We start from the raw sequence: 23,299 nt of genomic DNA on the forward strand, positions 1-23,299 counted from the left end.
TGGTTGTCGGAGCCCCACGGCTTGAGCATCGCTTACGAATGCTACCCAATAGTCTACGGATTTCTCCCGCAGCGTTCTCCAATGGCGAAGCGGGGAAGGCGGGATCCTCTTCCTCCCCTCCTCTTCGTCGTCTCTCACAAGCGGCCCGTTTTCCAAGTCGAGTCTCCCTGGCCTGACAGTGATGGGCGTCTCGTTCTTCCAATGACAAAGAGCCCCTCGGGAACCCCGTCCAATAGAAAGGGAGCCGGGGCCGTCCTCGGGCGCGAGCGCCGCCGCGTTTGGCCGCCGCCGCCGCCGCTCAGGCAGGGGAGGCGGGACGAGGTGGCGGAGTGAGAGGCGACGCGAGGCGGATCAGGCCGGGAGGCCGGTCGCGTTTGTTGTCATCCTTAAGATGGAGTTTCTGCTGGGGAACCCCTTCGCCACCCCGGTGGGGCAGAGCCTGGGTAAGCCGGCACCGGGCGCGGGAGAGGATTCGGGCCGGCTGGAGCTCGGCTGAGGCGCCCTCAGGCCAAGTTGGGAGCTGGGCCGCGGATGGGGAGGGGGCCACCCAGACCCCTAGGCCCATCTTGGGACCCCCGGGGTCGGTTGGGCTGAAGAGGCCTTTCTAGGCGGGGAGGGGGAGGCTCTGCAGGCGCCCCCTCCCCAGTGACCCCCCCTCGAGCCCCTGTGACGTCTGCAAACAGCCCACCTGCACAGGTGTGCCCCTCCCCCTCCCCTGGCTGAGAAAAAGCAGCCCCTCCCCCCTTTGGTCCCTGCAGAGCATCTTTCCCAGGAGGAGTTTTGGGCCCATCTGGGGGGTCCCTTGGGGGGGCTCTAGTGGGTTTCAATGTATGGCGATGCTGCGATGCACACGCATCCCCCCCAATCAGCCCTGGAAAGGGGGGGGGGGTCGCCTCTCAGGTGAGGGTGGGTGCCCTGCTGGATGAGCATCGCCTGGCCTTTTCCAGATGGCCATCTGCTGCTGCTGCAAATTACGTTCTTCTTTTCTATAGAGGTCTGTATAAAGTCTCTCTGGAGGCAGATGGGGAGGGATGGGGGGATTTCCCCTGGGGAAGGGGTCCTTGCAAGGACCCTCAGAACAAAGGCCAGCTGTTCCCCTGGAGGGGAGGCGGCTTGTGCTGGGCCAAGGAAGTGTGTGCCCAGTTGGCTGTGACACGCCCAGCAGCTTCCCAAAGCTGGGTCCGTCTGCAGGATGACTTACATTTTGTGAAAACTTTGGTGGTTTAAAAAAAAGAGAAAAAAGCATTTATTTATTTATATGGTATTTTTAAATTTATTTATATGGTATAAATCTACATTTGCAGCAGAGGTGAGGTTGCCTGGCACTGATATGCCAGGGTTGGGGGGGGGTGAGAATTGAGGGGCGCAAGGCCTTTGGAGGATCTGTGGCAAAAGGGGAACGAAGTGGGGGGCGAGAGGGAGCCGCTACAGAGGGTAGAGATTTTAGGAAGAATTTGCACCCTTGAGAGTGAGGGAAGAGATCTCGAAAAGGAGACATGAAGGTTCAGAGGTGCTCAGAACTTGTAGATGAGCTTGGAGCTAGGAATGCTGGCAGGAAATGAAACAGAGGATGCCCAAGAGGGAAAACTGACTTCAAAACACAGCAAGGTGCAGATTTAGAGGCTCTGTGATCTTGAAAACGATCTCCTGAGGGGCATCCAAGAAAAGATGATTGGATTGTTTGTGGATATTTACGGCAACTTCTCCACTTAAGCTGTGGTTTTCGTGGTTTAAAAAACAGTGACTAAGCAGGGGGTGTGGGAAGGTGGATGGCTGTACAAAAACCACGTGTCAGATTGCAAGGACCTTGATGACACTGCCTTGCGATGTGCACCAACCAATTGTTCTGTTCAAAAGAAACAACGCTTTGCATAAATGCCTGCCTGCTTTAAGGAAAAGGCTATACGGCAGGTTGGGAGGCTCCTAGATGAGACATGCCTTTAAAGAAGCGAAGGATCCAACAGTTGTTTGGTGAGTGGACTTTACGATCGGTGGCCGCTCAAATCACTTTCTTCAACTCAGTTTGGAGGCAGGAGAAAGGGCGGGCAAAGCTGATGTTCAAGGTTGAGAAATGGAAGGGAGAGGATGTGCGCATGTTGAGACATATAACACAGGAATTGGAAGGAAGACTTGAGAAATACAACATCTATGTTGGTTTCGACCTAGCTTTCAGTCAAAATTAGGAAATGGGCCGCAAGCTTTTCTTGCTGGGAAGCATCTTGATCAGTTTATGAAGTTAACCACTTGTTTGTGCATCATTAGGGTAAACCTCAACGCTCATTTTGTTGTTGAATAGTCTTGTGAATGCTGTAGGGTTGCTGGGTCTGAAAGCAGGTAAATGCTGTTTAATATGAGCCCATTTTTCTTTGTGGCAGATGCTAAATCGTTGAGAATGAAATCAGAGACCCTGTTCTAAAGGGCAGCAGTCTAATTAGGGTGCCTTCATTGTGCCCTTGGAGACTCAAAAATAGATTCTGGCCTTTTTTCTAACCAATTGTGACATTTTATTCAATGGAAAACGGATTCCCAACGCAGACAGGGAGGGTTGCATAATGAACGTGTTGTGTATAGTCCAAGGAATGTCATTTACATCCTGACTCCGTTGACCTTTACCAAGATCCTGAATAAGTGACTCGGAACATCCCTTTATTTAAAAGGAGACATTACTGCAGTTGTAAGAATTTTCTTCACAGTACATGTATTGTTGCAATATATTGGTATACTGTGAAGCTGAAAGTCCTGAGGCTCTACACCAGTTGGGAAAGAAAAATGTAAAAAATCTCTGAAAGAGAAATAGATAAAAAAAACAGGCCATTGCTGCTCTTCTTTTTGAAATCTTTGTTTTGTTAGAGAAGAGTTTCTATGTGGTCTTGATTCGGAAGGGACTTCGGAACTTTTGAATGAATTCCTTGAAGTGTTGCTGCCTTGAAGTTGTCAGGTCTTTGAATTCGAGTATATGGAGGCTAGTTCAGACACTGCACTAAGCCAGAAAGGGATTGAGTTCTTCTTGGTTTAGGATGTTTTCTGAATGCAATCATTGTTATTTTTTTAAGGAGTTATTAAACATAACTAGAGCTTAGCTCAGTGAGGGAGCCCAGCCCGGAAGGCACAAGCAGAGCTAGCACTTCACAATGGAAGTAGCTGTGCTGTGTCTAAATTGGCCAACTCCAAAATGAGAAAAGACGTTGCACTTACATGCTTGTTATTTCTGCCCTCTTAGGCAAAAGATGGGGAATAGTAGCTTGAAAATCTTTATTCTGAAGAAAATGTTTCGTGGTAACAGGCTGCATTCCCCCCTTTGGCTACTGATTTTTTTTAAAAAAAGCAAAAAAGAACCAAAGGTTGGCTACACACACAGAGTGTTTATCAAAAGATCCCACCTGGCTTGCCGAGCAGGATCTGATCTCGGTTGACCAATAGTTGCTTTCAAAGCCTCATGTCAGAAATTGTCCAAAGTTTAATCGCGCACATCTCCTCCCCGATTTGAAGTTTTCGTGTTGAAGATTTAGTAATCTTGCAGGCTTTGGTATGGATGGCACTGACATTATGTGACCCTGTTGCTGACTCTCCAGGAAAAAAAGGCGTCCAACCTCTTATTACCATCCCAGTCTGGAATTTTGATGATCCGCAAATCGTGTACAGCCTCACAAGTTTTCCTCTGGTGGCAGAGGGCAAACGGCCTTAGAAAGCAGAGAAGCCTGTGAAGGATTTCACTTTAATTTGAACGGGGATAGAAAAACAAACACATCCTGGATGAAATACCTGCTGTATAACTTTGGCTGAAGTAGGTCATAGTTCACTGAATTTCCCTTGTTGGATGTTTCTGTGGTTCTTCCTGGCTCGTGTGTGAGATGCAATCATTTGACTTTCGTGTTTTTTGGTGGCCCTTTTGACATTAGGGAAGATGGAGGCTGGTCCCATTAAAGTCTGCTGGATTGATGACCGCTTTGGCATCTGCAGTTAAAGCCGGTGGCCTCCGCAAATATCTAGGGCTAGAAATGCATCAGCATTCTGCTTCCTCTGCCAGTAAATGGCATTGATTCCCATGAAAATTTAATTGCCAGCACACTAGGACATTGGGTAAACATGAGCAAAACCTGCTTCGGAGAGGTTTGAGATGATCAGAGGCTTATCTTTCTCTGTTGTAAAATGTAAATAACTCAGCTGCGAAACAGGTTGAAGCAGTAAAGGGATAAACACTTTCTGAAGGTTAATGGGTAATATGTTTATTCATTCATCCCTGATGCAACTCTCTCTCTGTGTTTGCCGTATTTGCGACGGCAGGAGGTTCTTCTGGCAGAATTTTTTGACCATGAAAGATTGGGCAAGATTTTTGTGAAAGCCCAGAGTTGGGCAAGTTAGCCCGCAGAGATGTGTTGAACTCTGAAAAGACCATAATGGTTGTTCCCTGAGGCCGAGAGTTAGCTAATGAAGGTACCCGCAGAATCTCAAACTACAGTGTATAAGATAATTCAGGCTGGAGGAAGAACTTCCCTCGGTTTTCTCAAATTGTGGGTTCTTTCAGGCTTTAAGTTCAGTTCGCTACTCCCTGGTGGCTAGTCATCAGGGATCTCCAAACTTGGCAACTTTAAGACTTGTGTACTTCAACTCCCCGAATTCCTCAACCAGCCAAGTCCACAACTTTAAGTTGCCAAGTTGGGAGACCCCTGCGGTGGACATTAGGAGAAGTATTCAAACAGTGAAAGCTGTTGGACACCAACAACCCTGACTTGTGTTAATAATGGCTTCCCAGTTTAAAACAGCGAGGGATGGTGCATTATTTCAATATTGTCCGTTTTCTCCAATGAATTCAGGGAGAATCTCTGCCTCCCTTCCCTCTTTCCTTTTAGATCCTCCCTGCAAGTTGAAAGGTTGTTAAATAACTACCGTCAACAGGTCATGACTATTGCTGATTATATGCTTTTTAGTTCCTTTTCTCTAAGCATGGAATCTTCCTTGGGATCTTCTCTAACTCCTCCTTACTCCTTTTTTTCAAACACGCAAAATTGTATGCTAGCTTCTGGCATATCCGCTGGTTAATAGCCAAATGCTAATGCATAAATACTCCTGAAGGCAAAAATACAAAGGGTGAAGGAACCACAATTATTTTTTTTAAAAAGGGGGATGAGAATGTTTTAAGTTCTGTGCAGGATTCCAAATATTTATTTTTAAAAAAAATCAAGTAGGTCTAGTTCGATGTGACATATTGGGAATGGAAGCAAAATATAACTCGGCTCACAGGTTGCTCGGTAGTACAACAGGAATAAAAAACAATAAATCTGTAAAGCAAGCACAGGCCTGCACATTAAAAAAAAATAGACCATTTCTCTTCCAATTCTCATTCTGAACAGCTGTTTCCAATTATATTGCCTGCTGACCAAGAGAATGGCCTGGTTAGCACATCAAGCTAAGCCCAAATGGAATTTATTTGAGTTTCAACTAAAGATATCATGTGAGCTTAGCTATTGTGGTTCATAAACCATGGCTTCTGACTTGACATCATCCAGCAACCCTTTCACTCAGGGGTTTTTCAATAAGCCATTGTTTAGCTTAGTCCATTTGTCTTGCAAGAATTGGACCTTAACTGACTAGTCTGCAGCTGACCCTTCACAGCATCCAGACAGTGACTTAAGAGAATGGCAAAAATACCTAGAAGTGGGCAGGTTTTAACAGCCAGAGATCGTTTTCCACTGCAGTCCCTCTAAATAGCAAATGACCATTTTCTTGAAACAGAAGATGGGGTGATTATTTTTCAACTTCGAACCACAAAACTCAAAAGCTCCCGTCTGATAAAATTAGAGCCCTTTGCAGTACTTGTTATAAATCAGCTGCTATGAATAACTGGACGAGATGCTGGAGTGGCCTCAGACCAGGACGTGGTTGCTACTCGAGATTTGGTGGTCAAATATTTCTGCAGATAAATAAACACACCAGAATGCATCCATGTTCTAAAGTGCTTTGAGGGTATAATAAGCCTATTTCAGATGGATTATATTACAATAGGAAATCCTCAGGAACTGAACATTAAATCTTCAAAAGGAAGATGTAACAAGAAATAGGTTGGTTGACTTAGTATGGTATGCATCATCTCGCTAATAAGTATTTAACAGTATGTGTGTGTATGTGCACGTGCGCACACGCACACACACACACACACACACACACTATACCCAGTTATAATTTGTCAGCTTTCACCTAGATCAGAAATGTTCAGCCTGCTCTTTACAAAAGACATACACTTTGAAAATTGTTGCCAAACAGTAAGTTTTCATCTAACAAGAGAGTAAATAGAGAACTAGTGTATTACCATAATAATTACATTCCAATGCAAGTATTAAACAAAATGACTTTTTGTCCAAGGGATCATCTACTTTTTGCCACATCATTCAAAATTCAGTTCTTGGCCTCAAAAAATATTGTGCACTGAGTTTGATAACATGACCTAGACTTTGCTAATAACTTTGCCACCCCACTGCCCCAGCAAGGGGTTATGGATTTTTCCTGTCTGCTTCATTTTGCGTGTGGCACCAGTCAAAAGTCTTATGAACTGTTGGGCTTCTCCTTAAGAGGCTTTCAGGCACAAAAAAGGTAAAAGGACAGCACAGGGGATTTAGTGCTGTTGGCCAGAAGAGGTTGCTTTATCGGATGGCAGACTCAAAATCTGATTTCAAAGTATTTCCTTTCTTACCTATTTCTGAAATCTTTTCCTTCTCCTGGTATCTTTTATGGTCATAAAAGGTATGACCATAAAAGGTACTATATTTTATGTAATTCTGAACAAGATGTTTTGCACTATTTGCTCGGAAGGAAGACAATCTGGGTGGAATTATCTTGTATTGTACTGCTATAGGTGAGGCTAACCAGTTTGGCTGTCAATTTCACAGAAAATGAGCAGCGTATTTGGTTGCCTTACAGAAAAAGCCACGGATGGCTCCCTACAGAGCGAAGACTGGACACTGAACATGGAGATATGCGACATCATCAATGAGACAGAAGAAGGGTATGTCTATGCGCACCCGTTAACGGACAGCAAAATTGCCTTTTGTGATTTTGGAGACCTCCTTTTCTGGGAAGAGGAGCTGCGTGTTGGTCAGGTGGTCTCTGCCGGCCGTTTTAATGTTCAGCTCCCGATAACCGCAGACAGTGTTTGCTTGCCTTAATCCTCATCCAGCAGAGAAGGTGGCGCTAAATGGACCAGTGGCTTGAAGTTGTACGAGCCAAACAGCCCCCAGCAGTTGATTTTAAGCCTGAAGAGCTTGTTCTGTAATATGTTGTTCAAGAAATTGTTCGATCATATTTTGAGTAGCTGGGATACTTTAGTCCAACGTGGCTCTGTGGGTTTAAATGCTGTAGCAGTATAGCATTAGCAGCCTGTTTAAACGCTATAGCAGCCTGTCTTCTGCAGTCTCCTTTTAGGCAAAAGCATCACAAAACTAACATCTTTTTGCTGGCTTCTTTTCCAGCATCTGACCTGGCTTGTTGTTTTTGTTGTTTGTTTTAATTTGCTGAAATTATTTGTGTGTTCCCTCGGGGGACTGTATTCTCCTTTGAGATGCTCCATTGCCATTGAGCAAACACCGGAGCCTCCAAGCACCCAGGTTCAAAACAGATGTGCACAAAAACAGCTTAAAACCGGGGCTGTTGTGTTTCTGTGCTTCAGAGGCACCTGGGGCGCTCACCATCCTCTCCTCCTTCCCTCCTCAGCCCGAAGGATGCTGTTAGAGCGCTCAAGAAGAGGCTGAATGGAAACAGAAACTACAGAGAAGTGATGCTCGCTCTAACAGTAAGTCCAAGGAATCAAGACCTGGAGACTTGGGGGAAAGAAGTCCGTCACCCTGGAGCGCGACCTAGCAGCTCTCTTTTTTTAGGATGCTGAGTGTTGACTGTCTCTTCTGCACCTGAAATGTGTTTTTCACACCAAGGTCCTGGAAACTTGTGTAAAGAACTGCGGCCACCGCTTCCATATCCTCGTAGCCAACCGAGATTTCATAGATGGTGTCCTGGTTAAAATAATTTCACCTAAGAACAATCCTCCCACCATCGTTCAAGATAAAGTCCTTGCCCTGATTCAGGTATATTGTTTTAATTTCAGTCTCTCTCTCTTTCTGAGCGTACAGCGTCACAAATCCTAACAGTTTTAAGGCCACCTAGTTTTAACCGTCTACTGGCCAGGCTTTAGCAGGTTGATAGTCTTTTTAATCTTGGTATGGATAGCATTTCCAGTTGCGCATTCAGCAGCTGCCTGCTTCTTAACTTGAAATGGTGAATCAAGCCCAAGGCGGCCGATGGCTCTTCTCAAGATTTGGGGGCAACAGCCTGCAATGTTTGAGGGTCTGAATCCCACCTTTGACTCTTGAATGACACATAAAGGTCTCCATGCCAAAAAGGAACAGGGTCAAGGATGAGTGGCTGTTTCTGGCTTTTCTCTCCATCACATTAAAGATGAGAGGTAATTTCTAGGGAGACCCTCTCCTAGGGCTGCTGTGGGGGTGTCTCTCGTGATCTCTCTGTTGTAATGAATCCCAAGAGGAAGAAGAAGAAAAAAACCCAGTTCAGACAACCTAGTGCAGGGGTCCCCAACCGCCAGGCACTGGGCTGTAACACACCGGAAAGTGGGCAGCACAGGAAATCACTCCCGGTCAGCAGAAAAATCTCTCTGCATGGAACTGGTCCGTTGTGCCCAAACATTTGGGGGCTGCTGCCCCAGTGAAGAAAAATGGATCGTGTAGAAACTGCCTGACAATCCTTCCTGGTTCCCCCCCCAGGCTTGGGCTGACGCCTTTCGAAGCAGCCCCGACCTCACCGGAGTCGTGCACATTTACGAAGAGCTGAAGAGGAAAGGCATCGAGTTTCCCGTGGCGGATCTGGACGCCCTGTCTCCAATACACACCCCACAGAGAGTAAGTATCTAAGCGGGGGAAATTAGCTCCTCCCCAAGGACCCAGAGCCCGAGCTGCAAATTAAAAAGAGGGGGATAAATGGTGCGGTAATAAACCCTAGAATACCGCCGGACATTCATTGAGCCGGAAAAGACGGCTGCCTTTTAGAACAGCCTTGCAGGATCTGACCCCGGGCGCTTTTAGCACCCGGTCTCCCAGGGTGATGGGCTACTAGCTGCTTGGATGGGAGGCTGCACGATCTTTGAGCCTCCAGACCATTTAGGTGACTATGGAAAATAGAATCTCTCATACACACACACGCCCCCCCCTCCCCTCGGCGTATTTAAACAGGGGGCGGGTCTCTCACCCAGTGCCATTTCCTTTGCTAGAGCGTTCCTGAAATCGACCCGGCTGCCAACATGCACAAGTCACCATCTCAGCAAAAAGTGAGCTCCAGCACCTCCCCGACCTCCTTCCCGGCTCCTCAGACCCCCCCTCTGAACGTGACCGGCCCCATCCTAGCAACCACGGAACAGGTAGGGCTCTGGAGGAAGAGGCTCAGGGGTGGGCTGGGGGTGGGCTGTTCCCCTCTCCCCTGCACTCCTCCAGGAGACCCCTCTGGGCTTTTACACACCAGAAGGACTTTCCTCCTCCTCCCCCCCCCTTCCCTTCCCCCTCCTCAGATTGCACGATTGCGCAGTGAGTTGGACGTGGTTCGTGGCAACACCAAGGTGATGTCGGAGATGCTCACGGAGATGATCCCCGGGCAAGAGGATTCCTCAGACCTCGAGTTGCTGCAGGTAGGTCCAGTGGGCAGAGGTGGATCTACTGGACAGGCTGGGGGCCCTTTTGCAGAGGGAGCCAAAACAGAGAGAGGCCAGGTGTTGGAGACATCTGCCTCAAAGGGCAGCAGGCCTTCTCCCAGAGGTGAACATTCTGGCTGCTGCTTGTGGTGCCTCCCCTGGAGGCCGTTCCTCGCTCTCAGTCCCTCCCTGTCTCCTCTCCCAGGAGCTGAACCGCACCTGCCGAGCGATGCAGCAACGGATTGTGGAGCTAATCTCCAGGGTGTCCAACGAAGAGGTCACCGAAGAGCTGCTCCATGCCAACGACGACTTGAATAACGTCTTCCTCCGATACGAGAGGTGAAGCCTCTTTTTTTCCTTTGAGAAGTTAGATTCCCCCGTCACAAGGCAGGGCAAGCCAGCCCCACCCCCCAAGTGACAGCATTGGTCGGGGGGACATCCCTCAAGAGTCTTTCCTTTTACCAAATTGCAGCCTTTTCTCTCTTTCCTGGGCTTCTCCGTTCATCCTCTCCCCTCCCACCTACGAGGCAGGGAAGAGAACCTTTGCAAGTGTCAGGGCTGCGTTAAACCATTTGAGTTCTCATTTCGGTTCTTTCGGTTCAGCTGTCGGTAATTGACTCCCGGCTGCCTACACGGCTGGCTGGCTGGCTGGCTGGGGTGTCATGTGTACAGTTGGACGCTAGATGTCCAGAAAGAACCTCCTGGAAAACGCATCCGACTCAAAGAATGTGGATAGTCATGCAAGCAAACCGGCTGTCAGGATATTGCATTCCAGATGTGCGCTTTGCCCTATAAAACAGATGAGAAGTATTTGATCTGTTTTGTAGGAGTGTGTTTGTTTGCCTAGAAGCAGATATTAAGTCTAGATAAGTGCTCCAGCGTGGCCTGAGAGAAGCAGAGGGAGGGAGGGAGAAAGGAAAGAAATGAAAGAAAGAAAGAAAATAAGTGAAAGAAAGAGAAAGAAACAAAAAGAAAGAAAAAGGAAGGAAAGAAGGAAGAAAAAGAAAGAAAGAAAGAAAGAAAAAGAAAGAAAGAAAGAAAGAAAGAAAGAAAGAAAGAAAGAAAGAAAGACCAGTACTCCATGGAAGATTAATCTCCAGGATAAGGCCCAAAACACTCTCCTTGCAGGCAACCCCTGTGCCTTTCAGGTTACCTTCCGTGGGCAGCCAGGAAGATGGGGAAAGAATGGCACATGGGTCTTGTAGTGCTCTCCTGGATGTCTTACCCGGAATCAGCTTTGTGGCTCCACAATAATTCCTTTCTAATCTCTTCTTGTCTTCCTCTAGGTTTGAACGATACAGGCTGGGCCGATCAGCACAGAATTCAAGCAACGGAGTAAGTCCTCCCGCCAGCCTTTCCAAGCAGCGTAACAACTACTCTCAGTCCTTGTGACCAGAGTGCTCTCTTCCCCTAGGAACTGCTAAAATTTACCCTGAATATTAAGCATATCTGGTTGTGTATCTTTGTTGGCAAAGTAACAGTCGAAGGTCTGCTGGCAGATTGGGAGGAATGCAGCCATTTCAAGCTGAATGTGAAAACACCTAAGCTGGAAGTTCAACTTTTGGCTGTTCTTGGAACACCATCGTCTTAATCAGAAATTCAGGATGGTGGCCCAAATGGCTCAATCCAAGTTGGTCGTAATTCTCCTCCTCCTTGGGAGAAAGAAGGCTCAGCACTGGCAGGATTCTGCCCCCTTTAGGCCAGATGACAGGGCTAGGGAAACAAAGGACCCCTGAAGAGAGGTTTAAGGGGGTGGGGGCTTGCATGCGCTTGCCCCTCCTGGCCGTAACATCCTGGGCTTCATCAGAGCCACCAGGTGCTGCCTCTGACTCCTGTGATCCCGCAGGGATGCCATTCCTCTCATGTGACCTCTGCCGCTACCCTGCCTGTCCCTGCAGGTCCTCAGCGAGGTGACCGAGGACAACTTAATAGACCTGGGCCCTGGGTCCCCAGCAGTGGTCAGCCCCATGGTGGGAAGCACAGCCCCCGCCGCCAACCTTTCCTCTCAGCTTGCTGGGCTCGGTGAGTATCTTCTGTTTCTCAAAGAGTTGGAGGAAGTCTCAAGAAGCTAGTCCACGGTGAGGGTCTTTAAAAGTGGAGAGGTTGTTGCCTGGTACGCTTAGGTGGTTGCCGGTGTTGGATGCTGGCAGCCTTGTAGGAGAAAACGCCTACAAGGAGCCAACACTCTGCATTTAGAGGCAGAGAGGCCCTTTTTTTCATTTGTAGCAGATTTGTGCACCATAAGTCTCCGCTATAAGACACAACCTTTCATTACCTTGCGCTCAGTCGTCAACCATGCTGTGCGCAAATCTGCGTTTGTCCCAGTAGGGCTCTTAGAGTCCAGATTTACGTCCCATATTACACTCAAGCTGTGTCTCACTTAATTGATTCCTGCGGTCCCTCCTCTGGCTCGCAGTCTTTGGCACCGCAAAGAGGCGAGGAGGACCGGGGGTGGCACCATTTCCTTCTCCTGAATCTGATCTTCCTCTTTCCTTTCCTCCCCTCTCCCCAAAGATGAGTTTTTGATCTGAGCTCATCTCCCAAATACTTTTAAGGGGGGAGGAGACTGGGCAGGGGGAGCCTTGGCCCCCTTTGTCCATGGGAACGGAAGGAGGAGAGGGGAAATGTGGCCGGCTTCAGGTGTGGCTACAGGGAACATGTCTCTGCGCCAAGGCTCACCGTTCCCAAACGACAAAGTGCCACTGTTTTGTTTGAAAGAGGAAAAAAGGGGCCCATCTATCTTTGTTTAAGACTTCTCGCTTTTTGTCCTCTGGGCCTCTCTGTAGATTTGGGCACAAACAACGTGAGCGGGGCCCTCAGCTCGCTCCCCCACAGCAATCCCCGGGACGACTTCGACGTGTTTGCACAGACAAGAGGAGGCTCCGTGGCAGAGCAGCGTAAAACGTACGTGGCCGTGGCGTGGATTCCGCTGCCTCTCTGAAAATCCATGATCGATGTGTATTCTGCCTTTACCCTTTTTACCAATTAAACTCAAGGCGGTGAACAGATCCAAGGCGCCTTCCTCCTCCTGTTCGCCTCACAACCACCGCCACCATCCTGTGAGGATTAGGCTTTCATGGCTGAGATGGGACTACAACTCTCCATCGCCTGCTTTCTAGCCAGGCGCCTTCGCCACTAGAGGAAACTGGCTCCTAGGGCCAAAGAGCTGCTCAGGCCAAGAGTCGTCCCCTGGGTCACGGGTTCAAATCCTGAGCCAGCGAATGATCCGGTCCCTTCCTTTCACGGCCGCCGTGCCGCTGCGAATCCATTTTTCCTTTTTTAAGCTACACCATCTTATCCCGAAGGCTTTGTGAGAGGGGATGTTGAGGGCTCGATTAGGCCGCATTTCAGACTGTTTCTCGTCTACTTGGAGCCAAGGCAGACGCACCGAAAAATCGAAGGCGGTCAGAAATGCAGCAACGAGGCCTTTTCGGGAGACTTCAGGAACGCCTCGCCCTTGCCCAGCCATTGTTTTGGTGGCGATATTGTCCCCGCTTTCAGGGCTGTTAAAAATGGGAGTCCTTCTGGCTTCCTGGAGGTTTTGCGGGATGAATTACGGCCCCCGGAGACTCCTCGGTATTTAAGCATGACTGATGCTCTCTCCTCTTTGTTCCATGGGCTCCACCCTGTGGCAGATTTGGAGGAGGGGGAAGATTTCGGTCTAATCAGCTCCCTCTGCCTTAATTGGATTGGCCTGGTGGGCTTCTGGGAGGCGTGAAATCCCCAGGTTTAGGAGGTAGCGGAGGGCGACTTTTTACGTGTGTATTTATTCAGCTCCCCATAATCCAGTCTGCCCCCACGGGCGGAAGAGTTAAGTGTGGTGGCATCCGGCTGCGCTGGTTGTTTTGCTTTCTTTTCTGCCAATAAAATCAGCCGGCTTTGGGTCTCTCTTTCATAGGTTTTCTTTTACTATCGTTGGTTTCTGGTTATCCCAGCAATTCAATTCTTTTCTTTTTGTCCAGCAGGACAAGGGAGGATCCACAAACGGCTAAAGGGGTGGCACCTGCCCCAGATACCCGGAAACCAAAATCAGGAGGGGTAAGTTTGTTCTGCTATATTACCAAAGGTAGGTGTGTGTGTGAGTGTGCGCCAGTGCGTGCCATTCTTAAGCTGAGGACACCAAAGGGCAGCGTGTTTGTTCTCTTGTGTGCAGTCGTCTGTTTTTGGGGAACTTGACTGGAAGTGTGGCAGAGCAAGCTGGGCTCGTCTCCTTGTTTGGTCGTTGGGGCCAGGGTGGCCTCAGCAGTCTAGAAATATTTGAGGACCGGATATTCAATGGGTTGGTGGGAGGACGGCCCAAAGACCCCCCCTTCTCTCTCAGCTTCATCTGTGCTTAAAAGGACCCCTGATTTCGTCTGGAGAGATGCGAGGTGCTACTTTGGGACAGGGGGAGCTTCCCTTTTTTAAATACTTTTTCAGCTGGTCACCCCGTTTCATATTCTGGCCTTTGTAGGATCCAAATATCCACACATCTCTAATTAATTTTATTTCATCAGAATAAAGGGGCCACCTTTGTGCTTCCCCCCCAACGCAGTTCAAAGCAGTGCCCGTGGCTCTTCCTCTGTCCCCATTTTTATCCTCGCTGTTAAAACAAGAAAGTTGCCTTTGCCAATCAACTTTACGGCCAGGATTTGAACCCAGATCACCTCAGTGACCTTTGCTCCCATTTAAGCCCTGGTTCAGACCTCTGAGTTTGGCTGGGGAGAACGGATTGCACAGGTCTGGAGGGCGCCAGGTTGGGGACAAACTGCTTAGTGTGTTGTCAGCTCAAAGGGCCTCCTGGAGCCGGGTCAAAGTACTTGAATGTGTCTCTCTTTCCCCCCTCCCCCCCCCAAAACACACCTTTGCCCGCAGGTGAAGACATCCTTATTTTGCTCTCTAGCTGACTTAAAGGTGTTGGCAACCCTTGTACACCACAGCAATCACTGTCCTTCCAATTCTCAGCCATGATACGCTTCTCCACGGCTAAAACGTTGTCGAAATCGGGCCCGGCTCCATAACTGCCTCCCTTAGCAGCCGACACCCTGGTCGCGGTTGTAGCCCTACCTGCAGCCTTGGCTGGCCAGGACCCCAAGCTTGCTGAAGTCCTTGCAAACACAGATGTGGAACTTTCCTGCCCGCTTAAACGCCCTCTTACCTCCGGAAGTGGGCATGGAGGGGCGTTTCTCCTACCCTCAGGCTGCCGATTCTAGGCAGGGCCGGCCACAGGTGGAACCAGGTGGGGGTGGGGGATGCCCAAAGCTGCTCTCCAGGGCCCCTGCAGCGGGACGAGGGACAGGACGGGGTTCTTGTCTTACCTGCGGTAATGAGGCTTTCTGTTCTCAACACACAGCGGAGAGGTAAAGGTGGGAGTGGCCCCCTGGAGCCCATAGACAGGTGGCTCATCTCCCAAGGAATGGTGAGCACCATCCCCCCTCCCCCCTCCGTGTCGCCCTCACTCCTCCCGGTGTCCCTTTCCACCAGCCTCACCCCTCTTGTTCACCTGTCACTCAACCTCTCCAAACAGTACCAGCGGGGTGGCAGTAAAAGGAGGGGGGGCAGAGCCTCATCTGGGGAGATGGAAGGTGGGGGCTGAATACAGGTAGTCCTTGACTTACAACAGTTGGCTTAGTGACCATTAAAATTCACAGCGGTCCTGGGAAAAGGGACTTGGGACCACTGTTCACAGTTAAGGACCTTTGCAGCGTCTCCATGGTTAGGTGATCGAAATTCAGGCGCCTGGCAATTGGTTCGTGCTTACGACCATTGCAGAGTCCCAGGGTTACGTCTGTTTCTCCCTTCTGCGACCTTCGACGTCAATGGGAAAGCCAGATTCACTTAACCACCAGGTTACTAACTTAGCCGCTGCAGTGATTCACTTAACCACCGAGGCAAGGAAGGTCGTAAAACGGAGCAAAACTCACTTAACAAATCTCTCACTTGACGACCAAAATGTTGGGCTCAATTGTGTCCGTGAGTCGAGGAATACCTGGAGGGGGGGTGGGGGGTGAGGAAACACAGAGGCATAATGTTCGTGCCCTGGGCTTGTTTTCCAGTACTTGGATGGGTCTCTCCACCGGTTCCTTGTTCTGTCGTCGTCTCTTTTTTCTTCTTCTTCTTCATACCTGCAGTATTGCCTTTTTTCCCCTCCCTGGTAAACACAAGTCTTTCCACGTTTGAGGTTTGCAAAAGGTTGAAGGAGGCAGCACCCAAGAGCCACCTAAGCTCAGGTGAAAGATGCTCGATGCCTTCAGGTGTTTTTGGACTTCAGCTCCCGTCCTCCTCTGGGCAGCCCAGGGCCGCCCTAGGTTCATGGGTCTCTCTGCTAAGCTTGGGGAGGAAGAGGAGGAGAAAAACAACGACATGTCCTGCAAGGGCAGAAAACTGAAAATAGCAGAGGTGTCTCTTCTCACCTGGGTGTTTTTCAAGCTGGGCCACTTGGAGGTGTGTGGACTTCAACTCCCGGAATTCCACGCCTCTTCGAGTGGCCCAGCCTGAGAAAAGTGGTTGCAAATGGTTTAGGGGACATTTAGGAGGGTTGGGCCTGCCTGTAAAGAGTCTCCCCCCGCCCCCGCTCTACCCCCAGGGAGAATGGAAGCAGCTCCTGACACCTTTACTTTTTAAATCCCCTGAGTGATTGAACGCCCCCCCTGCCAGAGCAGATCACCTTGCTCCTTCACTTTTTGGGAGGCCCTTAAGAGCCCCCCATTATATTTCTCCCCCTGATTTGAAAAATTCTGTTCACCCTCCTCCGGGGTTCTGAGCACCCACACTGCTAGCTTGTGTTTGTTCAGCCTGGCAAAAAGGTTACTGCCCCCTTTGCGGACCCTTGAATAACACCTGTACAGAACCGGAGAGGCCGGTGTTCCCCGGTGTTCTGTCCTTCACAAGCTCCTCATCCCTGTTTGTTCTTAACACGGACATACTTGACCTCCCCTATCCAACTAATCCCTAACCGTGGTTTCCAGCAGCAGAAGCCGTGAACCGTGTCACTTTATCATAAATAAAATGTAATAATAAAAGGGACCTGCCCAAGTGTGCAAGCAGGCAGGTGAGAAGGAAGGACACACGCCAAGAGTCCCTCGCCAAAGGCTGGGCATTGAAAGGAGCACGTTGGGTCAGAGTTACCGTGAAGCTCCCCCGCTTTTCCAGACAATATGTCTTTCTGCATGTCTCGGTCTTGATCGGTTGGGGCATCGCGTAGCCTAGACTCAGCAGCCCAACGGCCCTGAAGGAGCTTCCTTCCCTTTCGACCGTTGACCAGCGCGTGAAAGCCGGCCCGAGTCGCAGCTGCACCAGCTGTGACTCGGCACCATACCTGAATCGACAAGCCACGGTTATAGTGGTCGCTCCTGTTCCAGGCAGCCCAGGACCGGAGAAAGGGGAAGGTTTGGCAAATGGAAAATAAAAAAACCAGCAATTACAGTATCTGGAATGACAGGTCTGGGTCTAAAGTCGGAGTATAGTTTGATAGTTTGGATGAGCGTTTGGTTTTCTGAGCTTGGGGGAAATCTTATGAGGTGTGATTGCGGGGGGCAGAAGGCATGTGCTGTGTGTGTGTGTGTGTGTGTGTGTGTGTGTCTGTGTGTGCCCAGAAGCACCTTAAAACTTGTGTGGACCAGAATTTGGCCAGCAACCACTTCTTTGTGCCCATGAAAGAGGAACAGGGAGGGAAGAAAGGAATCTGGGAATTCAGAACCGTCCCACTAAATCCCAAATGATTTTCGGATGATCTCCGTGCAGCAGGTCCAAGATCGACCCTTATGCACTGGGCTTCCCCCAGCCTGTTTCTCTCACCCAGCCGCACACTTCGGCACCGTCCCCGAAGCCCTCGCCGGCACTTCCGCCCACCCCCGTTCCCCTCGCAGAGCATCCTTCCGGCTTTCCTGTCAATCAGCAGCTCCGTTGGATGCCTTCCCCTCCCCCCCACTCAACCGCCCCCTCCCATCTCACTCATCATAACCTTCCCTGTGTTGAGTTTTGCTAGCCACATTGCCTCGTTTTCCCACGGCTTTCTTTGTGCGTGTGCTTTTTTCCGTTCGGTTACGATCTCGTGCGATGACGACAATGCACTTTTTTGTTTTTTTAATTTTACGACAGCAATGCATCTTACACAGCCTATATTTGTTGTTTTGTTTTTGTTTTTTTCGTTCCTCCCTCTTCCCCCCTCTTTCGTTCCTCCCTCCCTTTCTCTCTCTCTCTCTCTCTCTCTCTCTCTCTCTTTTTTTCTCCCCTGTCTCATTCTGGGCCCGAATTTCTGGGTGTGTTTTGGTCTCGTTCCCCCCTCTTTGCTGCCCCTGCCTAGATTCCTGTCCCACAGTCCTCTGTCATGGAGGACATTGAGGAGTGGCTGAGTACCGACGTGGTAAGAGACTCTTTGGTTCTTCTGCTGTGGTCCTCGTTTACCTTTTCTCAAATTGGCCTCTGAGGAGCGCAGGGCACCGCCAGGGTAGCAGCCCTCCTTTGGCACACGCTTCTAAAGCACAGCAGGCGGCCCTCAACTTGCAACCGTTCACTGAGTGACCGTTCAAAGTTACGACGGCACTGAAGAAAGTCACTGGGGGCCATTTTTCACACCGCAGCCTCCCCTGGTCACGTGATCCAAATTCAGATGCTTGGCAGCTGGTTCGTGTTTATGACGGTCACAGTGTCCCGTGGTTAAGTGACCCCCTTTCGTGACCTCCTGACAAACCGATGGGGAAAGCCAGATTTGCTTACTTGGGTAGCATCTGGAAGAGACGTGTGCTGAAGGAGAGGGAAGTATTGGCCAACTCCCAGGAACTTGGGTGGTGTATATAAGCAGCATTTCTCAACCTTGGCAACTCTTTAAGAGAAGTGGACTTCAACTCCCAGAATTCCCCAGCCAGCAGGAAAGAAAGTCTTGGCACAGCTGGCTGAGGAATTCTGGGAGTCGAAGTCCACTTCTCTTAAAGAGTTGCCAAGATTAGAAAACACAGGTCTGTAGAAATAAGATTACAAACCACAGAGCAGAAAAATATCTCCCAGGAGGTCTTTCGGCTGAGGGTTGGAACGGGGAGATGTCCTGCCCGCTCCGAAGGACACGGCTGGCTGGATTGGGCCACCGCCTCCTGCGTGGGGTCCGTCCAGGCAGGCCGAGCCTTCGCTCTGGGTTTCGTAAGAAAAGAGCCCTCCCCCCAGGCCTGCCCTTTTGCCCTGAATGAGGGGGATGCCCAGAAGGGTCCATGGGGAGAGGGAGGCCCTTTACGGTGTCCCCTTACTCCAAGTAGGACAGGCAGGGCTTCTAACAGAAGCAGGGTAGGACAGTTGCAGCTCCGGGGGCTTTTCAGGATTCAGCGGTTTGGGGGCGTGATTTAAGAGTAGCCCCTCTTTCCCCTTCGGTTAAAGTTTCTAGGCTGCCTCCTCTCCTTCCAGGCATCTGGTCAGCCGAGCTTTTGGGACTGTGTCCAAACCAGGCAGCTTGGGGGAAGCTGAGCCCCGGATTGGGAAGGTCCGTTGGAGGATGGATCCTCTTTCATTGGCAAAGCCAAGCAGGGCCAACCCCTGTTTTTAACACCCACAAATCTGGGACCCCTGTCCAGCAACCAGATTTTTCTTGCTGTGTGTGTTGTTTGGTTTTTTTTTTAATCCCAGAGTTGGGGCAAATCGGGGCCCAGTTTTTGGTCCCAGCCTCAATTGGCTCCCCCCGCCCCTGCTGGCAAAGTCCTTACACTCTCTGCAGCTCTTCTTAAAGGAGGAAGGGTATAAAAATGGTAAGCTCTCTCTCTCTCTCTCTTTTCTTCCCCACTCCCCCCTTCCTTCTTCCTCCAATTCCAGGAGGGGGATGAGCTGGAAGAAGGCGTGACCAGCGAAGGTACGTAAGCAGCCCAGGGATCGAGGTGCTGCCTTAGTCACTGAAAAGGAGGAACTGCTGGACGATGGGAACCCCCCCCCCCGCCGCCAACATCCAAGAGAGGGGAGCGAATGAAGCCTAGCGGGGTGGAAGATGCATGGCCCTACGTGCCCCCCCCCGTCCCTAGTTCCGCAAAGGGGGTGTGCGGGGAATGTAGGCCAGGAAGAAAGATTTGTTGGAAGTGGTGCCGGGTTTCCCGTTTGAACAGGTGATAGCAGTAGCATTCAGGCTGATATGCCGCTTCACGGGGCTTTTACAGCCCTCTCTAAGCGGTTTACAGAGTCAGCCTCTTGCCCCCCAACAATCTGGCTCCTCATTTTACCCACCTGGGAAGGACGGAAGGCTGAGTCAACCTGGAGCCTGGTGGGATTGGAAGTGCTGGCAGCCGGCAGTCAGCAGACATGGTACTGCACTACTGCACTCTGACCACTGGGCCACCACGGCTTATGGATGGAAGACCTTACGGTCCCTTCCGACTCTTGTTATTCTGCTGCAGCCAGGCCCCTCAGCCATTTCTCCTCCGGACAATCCTGCTTCAGACTCCAAGGCCCAGCCAGGCACCCGTCAGGCCGTCCGCGGCTGAATTTTGACAGGGAAGAGTCAATCACAAAATAGCCTTGGTGCTTTTTTCAAGGGGCAACTGGACTTTCCGGTTTTTCCTGAAAGACGTTTCACTTCTCCTTGGAGAAGCTGCTTCTTCAGAGCTGAAGAAGCTTCTTGGATGAGGAGTGACCCGTTTTTAAGGGGGGGGGGAACCCGCGAGAAAGTCCACTTGCTTCTTGGAAAAAGCACCTTTGAGACAAACCCTGGCCTGGAGGACTGAGAATCCCCCTGGACATTTTGCATTGGGACCGTTTCTCGCTGAGGGGTTTTGTTTTGTTTTCAAACCTTGCAGAATTCGACCGGTTCCTGGAGGAGCGTGCCAAAGCAGCGGAAAGGATCCCCAACCTGCCCTCCCCTCCTCAGGAGGAGCCCGCGCTGCCCCCCGCGAACCTGCCTAGCAAAAGGAAGCCGGACCGGTCCGAGGACGCCCTCTTCGCTCTGTAACGGCCCTTCCCACCCCGCCCCGCCCCCGCCTCTCCCTGCACCGAAGGAGGCGGTGGCAGCCCAGGGCCAAGAGCCGTCTGGCTAGTGATGGGCCCCAGCGCAGGTTGCCCGTTTCTCTCCTCCTCTGGGGGCCTCATCCCCACGTCCTTAACCTTGGGAGGGTCCTGACAGCCATTCTACCACTCAGATAGGGCTGGTTCCTCACTTCACGCCCTCCCACGCCCCTGCCTCCCCGCCCCCCCACAATGGAGGATGCTGAGATCTCCCTCCTCCCCCCCTTTTTTTCTTTTTAAAGTAAGAGATCTGCATGACTACTTGCACAGACTCCGTCCCCACTCACTTTCCGGTCCTACCCCCCCCCCTCCCCTCCCCTTGCTTATTATGCACAATAGCCATGCATTCAATCCCGGCTCGGCTGTAGTTAGGACGACTCCAAAGCTCGGCCCCCTGCGGTCCCTTCCGCTCGGCCCCCTGCAAAAATCAGAGCCGACCTTCCGAAAGCATCACCGCCACTGCTGCCACCACCTCTCTCGGCTCTGCCTCGGGGGGTGTTTGCCATAGTGAAGCTCTTAATAGGAATGAGGTTGGTTTGTGCGAAGGCAGCATTGTTTAGCCAGGATACCGGTTCTGCAGGTTAGGAAGGAGCCCCCCCCCGCTCTCTCTCTCTCTGCGGGTCCCAGAGTGAACCGGCTGCATGTCTTCCCCCGGCCCCTTGACCCCCTCCCCTCTCTAAGTAGGTCAGAAATTCAGTCCCCCCCCCCCGCCGATTTACAAGAACGGTATTGATAAGGGAAAGTCAGCCACAGAAAGGGACGCGATTGCACTTTGCACTGGAAATGTTAACCCTGAGTGGCTGTTACGTCTGGAGGTATGAAACACTCTGTGTATGTGTGTGTGTGTGTGTGTGCGTGCGCGTAAAACCTTATTTGCATTTTAAAGCACTAAATGGACTATATTATTGCGGGGACTCAACTAACACTAACAAAAAAAAGGTGGGAAGGGGCGAGGGGGCAGCCCTGAGGGGACGAGGCGGGGGGGGGCTTCTGCCCTGACTCCAGCATTTCAGCACTGCCTGCCGGGGGCTTCCCCGTTTCCCCTCCCCCCGCCCTGCCCCGTCTCGCTTTCTTCTCCTATCTCTCTCTCGGTAAGTTCTGCAGCCTTTTCTTTCATGCTGCCGTATGTTAACCAGCGAAGAGACCCGGTTCCCTTTAGAAAAAATCACCCCACTTCAGGGAGAGATTGCAGCCTTTTCTCTCCCCCACCTCCCTCCGCGCCCCGGCTTTATTTTAAGAAAAGGGAAAAATCTTTCAGGAGGCCCCAATCCCACATGGCAGCGGCTATCGAAAAATCTTTCAAGAGGGTGCAAAGATAACTGGGTTGCTAGTGAAATGAAGCTGAATTGGGACGCTCTGGCTCGAAGCAAGGCGCATCCTGGCGTCCTTTCTCCCACCCAGGTTAGGCACCCGTCGGCTATGGCTCTGCCTTTACCCCAGGAGAGGACGTTACCCTTCCGTGCTCCCGGGCGGAAAATCTGGTGGGTTGCCACTGGGCAGGGCCACTGCCAGCCTGGGAAAGAGGCTGGATTTTCTTGCCCGTGACGCGACCTTTGTCCCGAGATTTCCCCACTGCCAGCCGTTGCTTGGCACAGAACCTCGACTCCTCGGTGATCCTGATAACCCACCAGGCTCTGCGGGAAAAGCGGCTGTGGGGCTCCAGCTGGATCCCCCCCTTTCCCTCCTTGGCCGGTCAATCTGTAGCCCTTAGAGAGGCTCCAGCCCCTTGGCCTGCCTCCCGGGCATCCCGGCTCCCTCCTTCCCAAACCTTTCGCCCTTGAACCAAGAACCGACCCCAAGAAAGCAGCTTCTCCGGTCTTGGCTCTCCCGTTGGTTTGCCCTTAGTCAGTCTTGTTTCTCCCCCACCGACTGCCTAACTGCTAACTGTCCAGCTGATCTCGTCCCCTTTGCCCCCCGAAACCCGTCTCATAGCCTCGCCACCTGTATATGCAAAGCTACAACTTCTTCTCCAGTTGCCCCGACTTTTAAAAAAAAAACGGATAATATTTATTGACAAACAATGCTCAACGTTTTGTTTTATTCGAGGGAGACCGTCGACGGGCGGAATTTATTGTCTGAAGGGAAATGTAAAAAGTAAACAACATAAGAAACTAAGATACTAGCGATAGTTTTAACAAGACTGAAACCCATTTAAAACTGTCCTGGCTTCTCTCTCTCTCTCTTCTACTCGTGACAATATACCTGAGAGAGAGAGAGAGAGAAAACACCTGGTTGGTTGTTTTTTGTTTTTGCGTAAGGCTGTATTAACCAATGTCACTTAACTCTCCTTTGGGATGTCTCTGTGTCTCTGTACATATTTATATATATATTGTTTCTGCATGTCAAAACCGTCCCAATAAACAAAAAATAGTGCAATCGTAGAGCGCAAATGCCACTGACTCTCCCACCCAGGGTTCCTTGGGCGCAGGCACCGGGAGGAAGCGCCCCCCCCTGACAGGATTCAATACAGGCAGTCCTCGACTTACAACAGTTCATTTACCAACTGTTCAAAGTTATGACGACGCTGAAGAAAAGCGACATATGGCCGTTTGCAGTTAGGACCTTTGCAGCCTCCCCCAGGGTCATGTGACCTAAATTCAGAGGCTTGGCAACGGGTTCATACCTACGACGGGCACAGCGTCTTGGGGTCACGTGGTCCAACCATCT

General features: G+C 50.6%; 1 protein-coding gene across 13 annotated transcripts; it reads left to right on the forward strand.

The window, feature by feature from the left end:
* Positions 1-304: 304 nt before the first annotated feature.
* TOM1L2 (target of myb1 like 2 membrane trafficking protein) lies at positions 305-23,008 on the forward strand. Of its 13 annotated transcripts, none has more exons than XM_087912817.1 (16): positions 305-443; positions 6,916-7,000; positions 7,705-7,783; positions 7,923-8,072; positions 8,766-8,900; positions 9,269-9,415; positions 9,563-9,679; positions 9,888-10,021; positions 10,969-11,017; positions 11,581-11,704; positions 12,469-12,586; positions 13,645-13,720; positions 15,015-15,080; positions 17,967-18,026; positions 19,457-19,493; positions 20,428-23,008. In XM_087912817.1, exons 1-16 carry the CDS (start codon positions 392-394, stop codon positions 20,577-20,579), a joined length of 1,581 nt encoding a protein of 526 aa, XP_087768943.1. In that variant the 5' UTR covers positions 305-391; the 3' UTR covers positions 20,580-23,008. The 13 variants fall into 13 exon arrangements, with proteins under 13 accessions (XP_087768943.1, XP_087768944.1, XP_087768946.1 ...); XM_087912818.1 differs by having other exon boundaries at positions 13,648-13,720; XM_087912820.1 differs by lacking the exon at positions 19,457-19,493 and adding an exon at positions 19,274-19,392 and having other exon boundaries at positions 20,428-20,565.
* Positions 23,009-23,299: the final 291 nt, after the last annotated feature.

This window comes from Pseudonaja textilis, chromosome 14 (genome assembly GCF_049901715.1).
Source record: "Pseudonaja textilis isolate UNSWEBS1 chromosome 14, rPseTex1.2, whole genome shotgun sequence".
In the NCBI taxonomy this organism is placed as follows: Eukaryota; Metazoa; Chordata; class Lepidosauria; order Squamata; family Elapidae; genus Pseudonaja; species Pseudonaja textilis.